The sequence below is a fragment of the Thermobia domestica genome, chromosome 10 (assembly GCF_964235325.1).
Source record: "Thermobia domestica chromosome 10, izTheDome1.hap1.1, whole genome shotgun sequence".
NCBI lineage: Eukaryota > Metazoa > Arthropoda > Insecta > Zygentoma > Lepismatidae > Thermobia > Thermobia domestica.
Genome location: NC_137463.1, coordinates 104,973,120 through 104,989,591, shown reverse-complemented (window position 1 = coordinate 104,989,591; position 16,472 = coordinate 104,973,120). Strand labels below are relative to the sequence as shown.

At 36.8% G+C, this 16,472-nt stretch overlaps 1 protein-coding gene across 5 annotated transcripts in view; it reads left to right on the top strand.

Annotated features, from left to right (window-relative positions):
* Nucleotides 1-16,472, top strand: part of LOC145662621 (putative peptidoglycan muropeptide transporter SLC46) — a 59,862-nt gene that overhangs the window by 18,929 nt on the left and 24,461 nt on the right. For 3 of the 5 annotated variants that reach the window (XM_081728358.1, XM_081728361.1, XM_081728357.1), the window contains one exon: nucleotides 7,539-8,445. In XM_081728358.1, coding sequence (XP_081584484.1) covers nucleotides 7,539-8,445 — 907 coding nt within the window. Of the gene's footprint in view, nucleotides 1-21; nucleotides 189-7,538; nucleotides 8,446-16,472 lie in introns of those variants that run through there. The other 2 variants (XM_081728360.1, XM_081728359.1) reach the window with 2 other exon arrangements.

Below are 16,472 nucleotides of genomic sequence, written 5' to 3'. Positions count from 1 at the left end.
AACACGTTCAAACTGCCAATCTTTTTAAGAATGAACTTTGAACTGCAATGTGATAAAGGTTGTACGATAATCGTTGTGTGTAAAATGTATAGGTCAGTGTCTTATTTGAAGTCAATTGTGAAGTGACAGGCTACGCTATGTCTGAAGAGGCAAGTACAACACAAATTCAGTCGTTCGTTTTAGACACGGTAATTCTGTTTTAATGTTTCTCACTAGTTGGTTTTATTAAGACTCTTCATCTTTTTAAAGTTATTAGGTTAATTTAGTTTATTGCTATTTCTTCGTAAATGAAGAAATCAAGAATTCTCCGTCTCTTTTCAGGAGACTTAAATATAGTTTTCGAAAAATAATTGGATTCAGTGTTAGATTGAAAAATAATGAAGAAAATTTTAATATCGTACTTTTTTTTTTAAAATGTTAACTGCTTGTTTTATTTGCTGTTCATTTTTGCGTAAACTGAGGGTTAAGCATTGGACAACAATCATCCTTTATTTTTTGTTTGTTTGTTTGTTTTTGATTTAATTGGCGACTGGTTAGTAAAGTAGGTGTTAATTTTGAATGTAATTCAAATATACGAAGGTCATCCAGAAAATAAAGACCCCCATACAAAATGGTTATACAAAATAAAAAAAAAACACAGTATTTATTTAAAAAAAAAATGATTCGGTTACATACCTGAAGCTTCCTTCACTTCTCTACATAATCACCTCCTACATTCAAACATTTGTTGTAGCTGGTTACGACAGGGGCGGATCCAAGACCGACTTCTAGGGGTGGGGTGGGGGGGGGGCGGTGGGTTGTCATACTGCTACTTTTAAGGGCTCCAAACTTTGGGATGGGTTTTATTTATATATATAAAATAAGAAAGTTTCCTCTTCTGGGAGGCAATCGCCCCCCCCTGGATCCGCCCCTGAGTCACGAGCTTCAGAATTGATATATTATACTCTTCTACTGCCAGTTCATTAAGCCAGATGGTCACTAAATTTTCCAATTCTTCATCACTTCTTAAACGTTTACCACCCACAAACTCTTTCACTTAGTAAAAATGTGGAAATCGCTAAGAGCAAGGTCCAAACTATAAGGTCGATGATCAAAAATTTCTTATCTGATTTGATCCAGCAATTCTTGAGTTGCAGCAGCAGTGGAAGGGCAGGCATTGTCGTGAAAAAACACGATTCCTGCAGAAAGCATTCCTTGCTCCCTGTTTGGGATGGCTTGTCGTAGTTTTCTTAGATTCTCACTGTAACGATTTGCATTTATCGTAGTGCCTTTTGGAGGAAATGCGCGAGCGGTCTTTAGTTTGATTGCAGCGACCACTTGGCTTAACGAACTGGCGGCAAAAGAGCATAAAATAGGAATTTTGAAGCTCGTGAATAGATACGACAAATGTATAAATGAAGATGGTACTTGTATAGAGAAGTGAAGGAAGCTTCAGGTATATAAGAGATTTTTTTTTCAGAAAATATTGTATTTTTCATTTTGTATAACTAAACGGTCTTTATTTTCTGGATGACCCTCGTATATAATGTGATTCAAAATGATCGTTTGCAAAGGGATCGCATGCACAATCCTATAACAGTAAAAATTGCAACTATACGCCAAATATGGATTAACAGAAATGGTCTAGTTTGCAGACACGAACAGGTAGGGTCTCATTGGTAGGCGACTCGAACTCAATAACTTCAAATGTAAACACTAGTGAGTAATGGCCTCAAACAAAAGCTTGTAACAACCACAGAAAGAAATCTGTCATTATTTTGCTTCCAGTTGGACTTGTACTTTAAAAGATATTTGATGTAGGGAAATAGTATATGTCTGGCAAAACCAATAAGAAATTCAGTCGAGCGCCAAAATGGATTAATTAAAATGATTTGCCCATCTTTCAAGCTACTAAAGGTAGTCCCGGGTTCTCGTTGCCCAGAACTCACCTGAATACAAAAATGTCAAATAACACCTAGATGAGTGATATCTCAAACAGAAACTTGCTAAACACGAAGAAACAATTAAGCAGTGTCATTCGTTAGTTTGATCTCGGCTAGAACTAGAGGGAGAAGATACGTAGATACTTAGTAATTAATGGAAACATCTGGGGAAAAAAAAAGTACAGTTTACCGTTGGATCGCCTTTCGCCCTCAGCACTGATACGACGTGAAATGGGAGTCGTGGAGGTCGTGAAAACAAATGAATTGTTTTAAAAATCTTCGCGCAGTGCATTACTCAGTTCCATGAGAGAAAATTGAGGAGGAAATCTGCGCCGGATTCGTGTCTCCAAAACTCACCGCAGACGTTCAATTATATTCAGTTTCGGAGACTGAGCGCTAGGGAGGTGCTCAGCTTCATCTCAGTGTTTCTCAAACCACATCGCAACAGCTTCAACTGCGTGAATGGGTGCATTATCATCCTGGAAAATGTTATCATTGCCTTGACAAACCATCTAAACCATAGGATGCATATGGTCCCTAAAATGGCAATATAATCACAGGCACTGACGCGACCAGTAACCGTCAGCAAAGGACGAACTGAAAACCAGGATATTGAGGACCACGGTATCACAGAGCCGTCTCATTGTTTCATGATTGAGTGGAAATACTGTAAAATATACGCTTCTATGGGCGTTCGTCGCAAACACGGCCCCGGATTTGAAATAAGGTTAAGAATAAATGACTCATCCGATCATGTTACACGTTTCCAGTCATTAGCGGTCCATGCTGCATGTTCGTGGCACCATTGGTTGTGTTAGAGCGTTATGTTTCATTATCAACAGTTTTGTCCCTGTAACCCGACCCCGTCTGTTGTTGTCAGGTAACTGTGATTGTCGACACAGCCTATGGAAAGTGCTGCTTGAGCTCGTTCGTTACTTCCATGGCAGTCGCACGACGGATCTGAGTGACAATCCAATTTTATGCTCGGCGTGGCTACAAAGTTTGCCCGAAAGTAACCACCAATTGCACGCGTATTTCGAAATAATGCCATGAGACGACTCTACAACGATCGAGACATATAGTTCAACTCATTAGATAATGATAAAGCTGGATGCGAGGTAGTTTAGGGTAGGTAATAATCCTCAGTGCTAGAAATTTAAACATACATATTTACGGTATTTTACGAGTAAGTGAATAACAATTGTTTGCTATCGTTGTCAATATCATTTTTGCTCCTTCGAAGTAACAGCTTGCACTATTGACACAGACGCAACCCACGTTGAGCAGATTCGTTGCATGTTTAAATGGTTGGACAGATTACGATGGACGTGTTTAGAATGTGGATCAGTGATTTAAGGGTTCGAACTGACGAATGTCTATCGTCGCGAATAATCGCCACCATGTATTATGTTTAGCTCTATAATCATTGTTGACTGCTGATCACTGTGTGAAATTAGCGTGGCTGACTCTCAAGCTTCAACAAACACTTTATGTAACGAAATATTATTCTCTCACTTGATTATAGGCGTCCTTTGTCTTCTCCACAGTCGCTGAGGCCGATGAACCGTGTCGAATACTTTACCGAATCACAGAACGTTGCTCCGTTTTTGTATCCAGACTCAGGAGTAAAAATAAACAAACCTCCATTTCACGGCTGCTGAACGTAGACTAGTGAACAAAACACGTTCGGGTGGTGTTATACTTACACAACGAGTTGAACTTATATGGCAACGTTGTTATCTGGTCACCTAATGGCGTTGTTAGGAAATACGATATCACTGACAGTTATTGTGTATTTATATTAAGAATAGATTCCAAGCAAGATGTAATAGCAAAACTAATTCTGATTCAAATGGAGCATATTTTCGAATAGGGTATAAATATAGTTAAGACGCGAAAAATAAAGCACATTTACGCGACATAGACCAGTCGAATTAGGTACCTCTCCTAGACATAATTGTTAATGAATTTTTCCCTTCACAGGATTGTTGTAATAGTGGTCCTAATCAACATACTAAAAGTCCTGAATAATCCCCTTGTGCTAACTCCGCCATCTTGGAAAATGGCGGACGAACACACATCATTCTGTTTTCGGTTAATTTCTCGAAAACGGTTAACTTTAGAAAGAAAATGAACTAGACCAATTTGAAAGAGCAGAAAATTTCCTATTAGATAGGGCTTTTACGTTTCTCTTAAAGGCATTTTATCACCATTCACAGAGCATTTTTGATAAGGTGATATGTGGTGAGCACATCGGCCCCCTTGAGATATATTTGATTTTCTTCCTTGCTCGTAAGTAATGATACCTTTTCTTCACAGTATCGTTGTAATTGTGGTCCTCATCAATATACTAAAAGTCCTGAATGATCCGACTCTTGCTGACGTCACTATCTTGGAAAAATTGCGGACGATCAGGCACCTTCATTCGGGTTTTGGCTAATTTCTCAAGATCAGTTAAGTTTAAAAAGAAAATTAGCTGGGCCATTTTGAAAGAATAAAAAAAAACTTTCTACTAAATAAAATTTTTAGTTTTCTTCAGTACTCATGGTTCTCCAGAAATTGTGGCCAGTTTTCCTGTCTGTCCTGTGTCCTGTTTTTTATTTTGAAATTAATAAATCAGCCGAAAATTTTCTCTGTTAGCGGAATATTGTATTTTTTATAGAAGAATTGACTATTATTCATCTCCAATTGATTTTTTATTATAAAGGATGAACTGTAGAGTATTTCTTACAAGTGTATTTGAGAGCATAGAAATGTCCCCTTCCTTATCTAGTTCACTCTCCTTTGCTAATAAAGATATGTTTTCCGCTTCGTGATTTATATATCGCAAGTGCAGATATTACTTATGATGTTTGTACGGCTCCACCACCTTTACCATAGTGGGAGGTAAGGCCAATTGACACGTTTTTCCACTGTTCCCTGGAGGCCTAATCCACGAATGTAATCATCACTCTAATTTCCACCTTCATTCTTATCATCCATTATTTCTATTGCAGGTTGATTACTAAGATCAGTGCATGTCATCCGTGCTTTCTTGCGTAAACAACGACTTTCACAGTTTTTTATGCAGGAGCATGAAATTAGTTTCATTAATTTGTCAGGTGCCGGTGCTTAGGTCAGTGGGATAGGTAGAAGAATGTTTCCATGAGCTTTCCATCCCCATTCTTCTGGATCAAGTTATTTCCTTCCCCATAACTGCACTTGATGGAAAACCCTCAACATGTGCATGGAGGCTGCATCTGAAGTCACAGGAAGATTATCTAACTTCACTTCGATTTTCCTTTTTGCAATTTCTCTGTTAAGACATTTATATCTGTAGTTATCAAGACATTTATCTGATTTGTCAGCTTTCTATAATGCAAGGACGAACATTTCTCCTGCTTGACGAATCTCATTCTTAGTATCATCAGGATTACTGAAGATACTTACAGCATCTCGAATGTCTTCTCTCTTGTTAAGTAATGCAATTGTCTTGACCTTTCCTTTGTGAAAAAAGGCTGAAGTGTCAGTACCACTTACCGCATGAGGAAATGTTCTTTGAGGTTATGGGTGCTTCTCCTTCAGTTGCGTGGCAGAGACGTTTTAGTGGATACCTTTACTCTTCCTGGCTTAACAAAGATTACATTGTTCCTGTCTGGAGTTAAGAAAATTAAAAGAACTAATAAATCAACGTCCTCACCGACAATTGCACTTCGTTGTGATTTTGCAGCGTATATAGGTGTGTTTACAATGAGTGTGTCAGTATCGTCTTTAGCTTGCAAGGCGCTGATGTAATGATTTTGTAATTCTTCTGTTAGTAAGGCAATGAGTTTAGATTTGATTCTTTTCATTAGAAAGAAAAAAATTCTGTAAAACTGTTAATTGCTGTCTTTCTTTACCTCGTAGTCTGCGCATCTTTTTGTGGCATATCTCCAAGCTCTTTCAGCACTTTTTTGTGTTCTTGGTAGTTTCACCATATCCATCAAATACCACAATGCAGTTTAAACCATAATTATTTTTAAGATAAGCAGTGTGAGTTGAAAGGATGTCTTGAAATGTGCTTTGACGAGGCCATAGCACACGGTGAAGTATAAAACCACCATCAACAACAAATTTACATTCGTTAGGGTGCAGTGTTTGTGGATTCATTGTGTCGAAACACGAAAAGAGGCTTGATTTGACACATTTTCTCGTTCATGAAATAGGGATTGTGGTAAGGAGGGAAGTTCATATTTCAAACAGTTCTTCAGTTGGCTGTTGTTGTAAACTGTTTTTATGATTCTTTGTGTGAACAGTAGCCATGCCGAACACAAGCCTTTTCCGTAGACCAGAATTCTACACATGAGCACGATGTAAACAATCGATAACTCAAATATGTTTCAAGAATTCTTCTTTGTCTCAGTTTTTTCCACTCATGTGAAGTTGATGTTTCTGATGATTCCGCTCCATACACCCCTGTTTCGGAATTCCCCCCCCCCCCCATTGTTAAACCTTTCTCCCTAAAATCATTCTTTACTGATGTATGCTAGAAATAATAAATTATACATTATATTGAAATCAGTAACAAACTGTGAGATCAAGAAAGCTACAAAAAAGCGGCGAGGACAACTGATGTGCTGACCTCTTATCTCACCAAAACGCCTAGTGGTCTGCGATGGTCCTTCGGATCTCTAAAAAATATGCACTTTAAGAGTTGAATAATGATCAATTAATTCCCCAAACATTTCAATAATCCTGCAAAAGTGACCTTTTTTATATTTGTAATTTGATTATCCGAAAAGTGGCCATATATATTTTTAGAGAATGCTTACCTTTGAAGAGAAATGTAAAAGTTCTATCTAATAGGAAATTGTCTGTTCTTTCAAATTGGTCTAGTTCATTTTCTTTAACCTTTTCAAGAAATTCGCCGAAAACCGAATGAAGATTTGTGGTCTCCCGCCATTTTCCAAGATGGCGGAGTTAGCACAAGGCGGATCATTTAGGACTTTTAGTATGTTGATGAGGACCACAATTACAACGATACTGTGAAGAGAAAGTGTCATTACTTACGAGCAAGGAAGAAAATCAAATATATCTCGAGGGGTGCCGATGTGCTCACCACACATCATCTCATCAAAAATGCCGTGTGAATGTTGATAAGATGCTTTTGAGAGAAACGTGAAAGCTCTATCTAATAGGAAATTTTCTCCTCTTTCAAATTGGTCTAGTTCATTTTCTTTCTAAAATTAACCGTTTTCGAGAAATTAGCCGAAAACAGAATGAAGATGTGTGTTCGTTTGCCATTTTCCAAGGTGGCGGAGTTAGCACAAGGCGGATCATTCAGGACTTTTAGTATGTTGATTAGGACCACTACTACAACAATTCTGTGATGAGAAAAAATCATTACCGATTATGTCCAGGAGCACCATATACGAGAATCCTAATTCGACTGGCCTAACAGTGTTGATGCTAAAAGACAATTAAATGTCATGTTTAATGTTATCAGTAGTAATTATTTTTGTTTAACATATGAAATTTTACGTAAAAGTTTAATTGTAACAAGATTCGAAAACCTGAGTATTACTGTTGTCTATTATTAATTCTATAAGACTAATATAGTTTAAACAAAATTAAATTTATATTTTATCTATTTTACAGACTGCTGATAACAAGAATACCGGTAACAGATGCGAATCCTGTGGAAAGATGATAGTAAACATTATTCACAACATAACTGTGGAGCCGGTATTATGTCTTTATATGCTAGCTTTCATGCTCACTTCGGTTGTGGAACAGGAGTTTTTCTTATACAAAGCGTGTCGTGTGAATAAAAATTTTTCGAGTGATATTTGTGATGACCTTGAAAACAGTGATACCGAAACCAAGGAACAAGTGCATAAAATAGTGTCAAATTTTCTTATGTATAATGATATTATTGGACACTTAATTCCTATTGTCTTTTCCTTGTTTTTAGGGTCTTGGAGTGATAAGTATGGTAGAAAAATACCAATGTTACTTGGAGTGTTTGGCAAAATGATTTATTCTTTTATGATAATAGTTAATTCGTATTGCACTAGTTGGCCTGTAGAATATATTCTGTTTACTGCTACATTACCTTGTGCCTTCACAGGCTCCGATGTCGCCATATTTATGTCGACATTCAGTTACTTGGCAGATATCACAAGTACAAAACAACGGACTATTCGTGTTGCAATTTTAGACATTGCGTATCTCATCACTTTGCCTGTCGGAATAGCATTAGGATCTGTGCTCTTTAATGCTGTCAATAGGAGTTTCTCAACGATGTTTGCAATCAATCAGAGCCTGTTAGTGGTGGATATTTTGTATATTGTGTTCAGAATACGGGGCCAAACGAAAGAACTTAGTGAAGTACCGGAAATTATGCAGGAAGGAGATAGAACTCGTAAAAACTGCTGTTTAGAATTTTTAGATTGGAAACACTTGGTGGCCTCATTGAAAGCAACTTTCAGAAAGAGACCTGGAAACAACCGAGCGTACTTATTGCTGTTAATTGTTGGATTAGCCTTCTACACTTTCCAGAGAGGTAAGTTACAATAAATAATCTAAATTGATAATCGTTTGGAACAGAATTTTAAGTATTTCAGAATTAAGATTTTCTTGTCGAACAAACAAAACAATATATCATAGGTAATTAAATTTTCACGAACGTAACCACTCAAACAGTAAACAGTGATTCGACGCAACGTTTCAGTGACTAGTAGTCATCTTTCTCATGCATGTTTCATTATTTAAAAAAAAAAAATAATAATAAAATAAAATAAAAATAAAAACCATTGTTTGTAGAACTATATATTTTGGTCAGTTTCCTCCATTGCAAAGAAAATGTTCATGTTTCTTGCATCTTCCTCCTCTTAACATTTTTCTCCAAAACGAGTTAACAAGTCACGACAATATTGTTAATTAAAGCATAGTTTCAGAAGGAATTTCAACACCAGTGACTCAAGAAACATTAATATTGATTCTACAGTTAAGGAAACTAATCAAAGTCTGTAGTTCTGCAAGCAGTGTAATTTCGTAAGGAATGTGCGTAAGAAAGGTGACAATTGGTCATTGCAACGTGGCGTCAAATTGCCGTTTACCATATGGGTGCTTACGTAAATGAGAATTTAATTATTAATATGCATTCCATTACGTTATTAAGGATAGTGTAAAGCCATAAAAAGTTTGTTTCTGTGATAAGAGATGGCATTGCTATCGCCCTATCTTTTCAATGTAAATTAATGTGCACAAAAATGACTAATAACTTCTACGAATCCTGAATTATGTTCTTCACGGTCAGTCTGTTTGAAGATAATGACTATACACAGGAATTGTCCTGTGCAGATTTTCGAATTGTTGACTCGTTCATTGTTGAGTTCAGCTAATTGTTGCAGAGAAATTCAATGCCTATCCCGTTATCATTTGTTCTAGGACTCTAAAATTCTGGCGTTTAGTACAGCGTGATGTAATGTAAGGGGTTCCAAGGTGATAATTTTTCGACATTTTGTTCTTTTCATTGTTGTAAGCTTTTAATTGTTACAGATAAATCGAATGCCTCTCCCGTTATCATTTGTTCTAGAACTCTGAATTTCTGTCATTAGCACAGAACCAAGTGATCTATGAATCTTTAGATAAAAATTTTACTAAATTTATTCATTCCATTGTTGTAAGCTTGTAAACCAACCATTGTTGTAAACCAACTTAGTTTATACAAAATCACCTTGTTCTGGTTTTTAGAAGGACAGATCCAGCTTACCTAACCCACAGTTTCCCCCCGCTTTCTTTCACACCTATTTTCTTTCCAATTCTTCATTTTCGCCCCCTCCCCTGGAATTCGTTTCACTTTTCTTGAGGGGAGGGACAGCATTCTTCTAAAGAATGGTAGGCACTGGACACGATCGTCCTATCCTGTCAAAATAACTTCTGTGAGTTTCTGAACACAGAACACACACACATACCAAATACAACTATATTATTCACACGCACCTTTCTGTTCCACATTATATGTGGAAACAAATACCAATGAGTAAAAAATTTTTCGGGAACATTTACAAGCATTTTAGAATAATTATGTAACTAACCTGAGATAGAAAATTTTGGTTGCAAATTTGATATATACAATCAATACACGTTTTTCGAGGGAGCAAATGCAGCTACGACAGCTCACCGCATGTTGTTGATGGAAAACATAATGTTGTCTCAATGTCTTATTACTGCATCCATAAAATTCATGGAAAATGGATTGGATTGAATAGACCGCTGACAACATAAATCTTTGAGTTATTTTATCTTTACATCGCTATGCTGATCTTATGAAATTATATAAAAACTAGGCAAAAATCCCTTCAGAAATTTTAATAAGTCATCTCAGTTCTTTGTTTTCTAATTATAGAGCTCCCTCGTGTTTATATTATTAGCACACGTTCCTTAGGCAGGATAGATAGGCGCTCGATTGTCAGTGAGAATTCATGTTATTTGGATTGCACGTTAAGATATAGATCCACTTCTCATATAGCCTTAGTGCTGAAAAGAACAATAAACTATTACAAGCAATATTTTCTAATTATTCATTCACTTAACAAATTGATTACTGTGAACTTCTTCCGTTCAATTCTGCAGACTTTGAATACAAATTAGTTACTTGATTAAGCACTTTCGTACTTAGTGTTTTACATCTTTCTTCTATTCCCTATCCAGTGTATCTTGTGTTAAGGCTTTTTGATATATGTGTACATCGTTTACACTATAAGCAAAGATTAAGTCATTTTTTCTCTCGTTACTAATTAACGTGAACCGGCGCGTATCTCAAGGGTTTCACGTACCTAAGGTTGAGAACTACAGTTATATACTTTAAGTTATATGCATTTTCTCTTCATGGTTTCAAAACAATAATATACATAATAACTCAGATTGAACAACGGATACTTATTTATTATTGTTTCTGTTCGAAAGTGAGAAGTTACGAATTTTTCGAAGACTAGCGTTTGAAGATATCTTGGGAAAACGGCAGTAATTAATTTTCATTTCCTTTTTCTTTCCAATAAAGTCCAAACATGCCTAGATAAAAATTAGATATATAGGTTGGAAACCTTCATTCCGAGCATCAGCAGCCATTAATTCCATTGGTTTCTCCATAGTGATCTTCTTATCGTCACTCAACTTCCCAAAGGATTTTTTTCTTTTTCAAATTAAAATTGCTTTCCTCGTTGCGGATGAATTGTCACATGGGTCTACAATTATTTTAAGCAATTTGTTTACAATTACATTTCAAACATACATTACACACAAATAACATTTCAAATATAAACAATAGAAGTAACAATGATTCGTTTTTTTACAATATATTAGGACCCTAATACAATATGACGGAATACAGTGTTGTTCCACATGTGGTAACTCAAATTCACAAGGAAAGCTCCTCTGTTTCAAACAAGTGTTAATCGAGGAAGATTCAAAATTTCATTGGAGAAAGCCAATGATCCGTCTTCATAGTTGACAACTTGTCTATCTCTGTTATATTGTTTCTCGCTCATTATTTTATAGTTTTTAATGTAGTTAGAATTGTGTAAAATTAGATTTCGTTATTTTTCTATCAAAATTATCTTCAGTAATATGAGCCAAGGCACTGCATCTACAATTAAAATTTTCTTCCTTTCTTGTTTACTAAATGAATAGATAGTGGGATATATAGGTATTTTCGATTCAGGGACTTCAAGTTTAATGTGTCAGCTGCTGAGGTCTTCCCTGTTAACTGACCTCTATAGATGAAACAGAGGATCCATAACTTCGTCACCTGTTTCATCTGTAATTAATGAGCTCGAAGATTCATCGCAGTGTAAAGCGAAACAGTCGTCACTGGTATCCAGTCTATGTATTTGAAGAAAAGATCTCAAGTCAGATCGAATACCAACAAGGAAGTATTCCAATGACAGACATTTCTTGTGGAGAAATCCAGAAGACGGCATACGCTTGCAGAATGAATATGAAATATTTTGTGACTACTTCTTCGTCGAACTCTAAGCTCCACATAGTATTACCATTACTGTCCCTGCTTTGGTATTCGGTGCACCTTCTATCGCAACTGATGGTATCGATAATATCGTCTACGTATGTAAGGAAAATGTGCTTCGTACTTCGCAACGTAAGAACTTTCAAAACAATTCTCCATATTAATTTACGAGCTACTTTTATATACGTCCTTTCGATAATACCTAAGTCGCACCACTGAATTTTCCTGCTCTTAGCAACGACAACACTAAGCACAAGAATAGAAACTACAATTTTATCAACAACGATTTAGAATATTCTGTAGTAGGCATAAAATTAGACAATAAAAAATATACATTAAAAAACGAACATTTTTATAGTTTAACGACCTTCGGTTGTGCACCGAGGCTAAAGTGATGATGAAATAGATTATAATGGAATGACGAAAGAGAGGAAACAGGAGAACCCCGAAACACAGTGTACGTCTATCACAATGCTCATTTAACGGAAGCTGAGATCGAACCAGGTACCCCATCAGTGGGGTAAGAGAATGTGGATTTAAAGGCAAGTTTGAAGGGTTAATATGAAAGATAATATTTAGGTATATTTAACAGATGTTTTATTTTAAATTCATTTTAATCTTTTCATCAAAATGCGAGTTGAAGAAATGCAGAAAATAACATGTAGCATACCTACGGAAAAAACATATTTCAGTGAAATATGGCGCGGAGTACACAGATATTTTTAAAAAACGGAAGAATACATACCGGGTGCCAAAACCTGCGCATTCTGACTGACGTTGGGACGTTCTTTTTGTTTAATTGGTCTGGAGTTCAGCATTTTTTTTCAGCACCAAGGCTTTATAGGAGACGTGCACCTACAACAATTTTAAGCGGAATGCAAACAGCATGAGCTCTCACCGGGAATCGAACCCAAGTCTCCTGTACCAAAGGCGCTTATGCTAACCATAAAGCAACGGAAGACCAATAGACGTTCTCGGTGTGTTTATGTACTCTCTTGGAGCAAGGAAGTGAAAATGAACTTGAGAAACCTAATGAAGAACAACAAGGAAGATGAGTTGATTTTGGGTTTAACTTCTTTCAGCAGCGAGGCTATATAAGACGGGACCTACTGATTAACGTGGAATCCGAACCACATGAGCTCTCGCCAGGAATCGAACCCGGGTTTCCCACGCTAAAGACGCGTACGCTAACCGCTTAGCTACAAAGGAACTCAACAAGTAAGATGTTACCTTTGAAGACAACGTTAGTGTAAGTAGTTATTTTCTTGAGTTATTAGATTGATTAGTTGAGTTGTATTGTAGTTTGGCGTCCCGTTCAGTAGAGGAGCTATATGAGACGTAGATCTACAGCGTAAGTGGAATCTGAATCGCATGAGCTCCCGCCGGAAATCGGACCCGGGACTCCTGCGCCGAAGACGCATATGTTAGCCACGAGGTAGCTCTAATTGAATAAAATATGTATTATTGAGTTTATGCACATTTTATCACCATTTAAATTGTGAAAAATTCGGATGCGTCCTATACTAGTCCCAACCTTACTAAAATTACACTTCTTCATATCGTATGCTGTTACAAATGGGCTGATTCCTCATTTTGAAATAACGATAACAATACAACAGCAGCATTATAGAAACTGACAACATATATATGCAGTAATGTTATCCAGCAATAACATTGTCTAAACTAACTTTCAGTAGTTAACAGAAGTGTAAAGCTAACCAAGAAAGTTCTGTCGCTTTTTCACCCACCACCTTCGAACATTAATATGTCACCTAAGACGTACCTAGAAGAGCAAAAATAGTCCCCATCAGCATCGACGACCTACTGCCAACGTTCTGGAAGGCCATGGATTCCATCGTAGTAGAACTTGGTGGGCCGTAGAAGGTATCAAGTGCATTTTGCACCTCTACTAGGGATCTGAACTGACGTTCTTAAGGTGATTGTGTAAGGAATGAAACAGTTGGAAATCGGGCGGTGCAATACCTGGGTAGTATGGGCGATGCAATAGTGTTTCACATCAAAGGCGTAGAATGGTGTCCCGGGTTATCCTAGCCACGTGGGGCTTACCGTTGCCCTGTAACAGGACTCCTTCTTTGTGATTCAGAAGTGCTGGCTTCAGAGTTCAGAATTTTTCTTGAACACGGCTCAACTGCTGACAGTACACACTTGCACTGATGATTTGGCCAGCTAGTAGCAGTTCCCAATACACAATGCCGCGAACTGTCCACCAAACACACAAGAGGAACTTCTTCTGGTGCAGTGCTGGTTTCGGCTGTTTTGGAACCGGTTCATGGGATGCTAAGGAATGATGACTATGAACTTATTAAACCACCGCTGCACTGTTCGCGTAGTCACGACACCCTCACCAAAGGTCTGACATATCTTCTGCCCCGCTGCAGCGTCGTTTGACCCCAGTTTGAACTCGTACAGCATACACGCCCTTACGACGCTCTGTGGAGATCCCGTGCTCACTCTGTGCTTATGAAAGTTCATAGTATAACTGAACTGCCACAACCAGATAGTATGTTGGATATACCCACACCAACAACTGGCCATCGCCTTATCTTCATTCTCATTCAACTCACGGTGAGGGCCAATGAAACACAGACCTCCACAAAGAGGGACATAATTTTCTTGGTTACCTTATAGTAGGCAACGGTTGATAACTGTGATAAAAATAAATAGGCAGTGCAAATTTTGTAACACATTAAAATATGTTAAAGCAGTCAAAACAATTAGAAATACCTCAGATACACGTGTGTGAAATTGCCTTCCCTTCCATATAAATTTCGATTCAAATTCAAAATCAATCATTTGTTTTCTGTTTGTGGTTGATTGTTTGAAGAAAAAATAGTTTATTTCGAAAAACAAAAAAGTGATATTTAAAAAATAAAGTTCACACTGCCTCAATTTTCAAAGTTTGATTGAAAATTAGGGATGCGCACAAGACGAGTCGAGTCGAAATTTAAGTCTGTCTCTACTCGTGGTGTTTCGACTCGACGGGTTCAAAATCTCGAGCCATCGTTTATTTGAAAACTATAAAGATATATTTGGGCATAATATATAGATAATTTATATAGACCTTATATTTAGATACATATAAAAAAAAATATAAAGATAGGCTTGAGTTTTCAATCGAAATTTGAAAGTGAGGACAGGCTTTTAATTTGACCATCAACTTTCTTTCGTAAATATATCTTTACGTTAATTTTATTTTATTTATTTATTCATTTGAAACAAACATTTTGTTCTTTAAAATAATCAATAACAAAAGAAGAGCTAAGTATTGACTTGGGCTCTGAATCGAAATGTGAAAACAAGTGAATATCGTTTCACAGTGTGGAACCAAGACTTCCAAACTATAAATTCAATACTCAAACATGAAGTAGCGCATCTGCAAGTAATATAGTAATAAGATCAAAGATAGATGATGTTCCTCGAACGCTGAATTTATATCAAAAAGCTATTAGTCGCTGTCCTTTACTGTTTTTGTTCTATTGCGATAAAGGTTTAAAATAAAAATCGTTTATTTCAATCACTTCTGGTTTGAATAGAAGGACCGCGGTGGTTCAGTGGTTATGTTGAAAAAATGAAATGAAATCGGAATCTTTAAGTTTTACGTCCCACGATTATGCCGGTTAGGCTAAAGGAGACGGTTATGATGAGTAATGAATGAAATGGTGTAATGAAGGAAGTGGGAAGAAACGGGAAAACCCCGAGGAAACCCACGCACACGATGTTTGTCCACCAGAAAGTTCACTTGGCGAGGGCTGGGATCGAACCCGGGACCCCAAGCACCAGAGGTGAACGTTCTACCACTGAGCCACCGCGGCCCTATGTGGTTATATTGAGTTACAAGTTCCCCCTGCATATACAACCGTGGATTTCCCTTGTGCCATACCTTAAGGATGTACTTATTGATATTAGTTACTCGCTTATCCCACGGAGTCACCTTGAAGATCTTTCTGTAAGACAATTATATAATTGCTTCCACTCCACTACAATTTCGGTTCCCGGTATTGTATAATATTACCCAATGATAAACTGGAATAAAATCTGGGCAAACATTCATACTCCGGTATTATCTTCTGCAATGCAATCTCTTTTTTACAGTGTTGTTCACAATATATATCCTACTAACGGGAGATTTTATGAATTGGATATCTATAATACTTCTTGCTGTTGTACTTGTTATGTTCTAGACACTCCTCAACACCGGCTCGAAAGTTGCTCTCAAAACAGCTTATGGTTTCAATATCAAAAAATTATTGCCCGTATCTCCAGAACATCTCCTTCTAATATTCATTGTACATCACTCATGCTGCTTCCGGATTATCAATTTTATCCCAGCACTAAATATAACGCAATTTTATGGATCACGTCCCAAACTATCGCAATTCTTTTATGTAATAATTTTAATGGTAATGTGACTTTGTACGTCAACCAACTCTTGTTACGCATGCAAACTATAGCACTTTCAATTCGTAAACAAAAGTTTGCTAATTTTCTAGCGGCAATTTATAAATATATATATATATATATATATATATATATATATATAT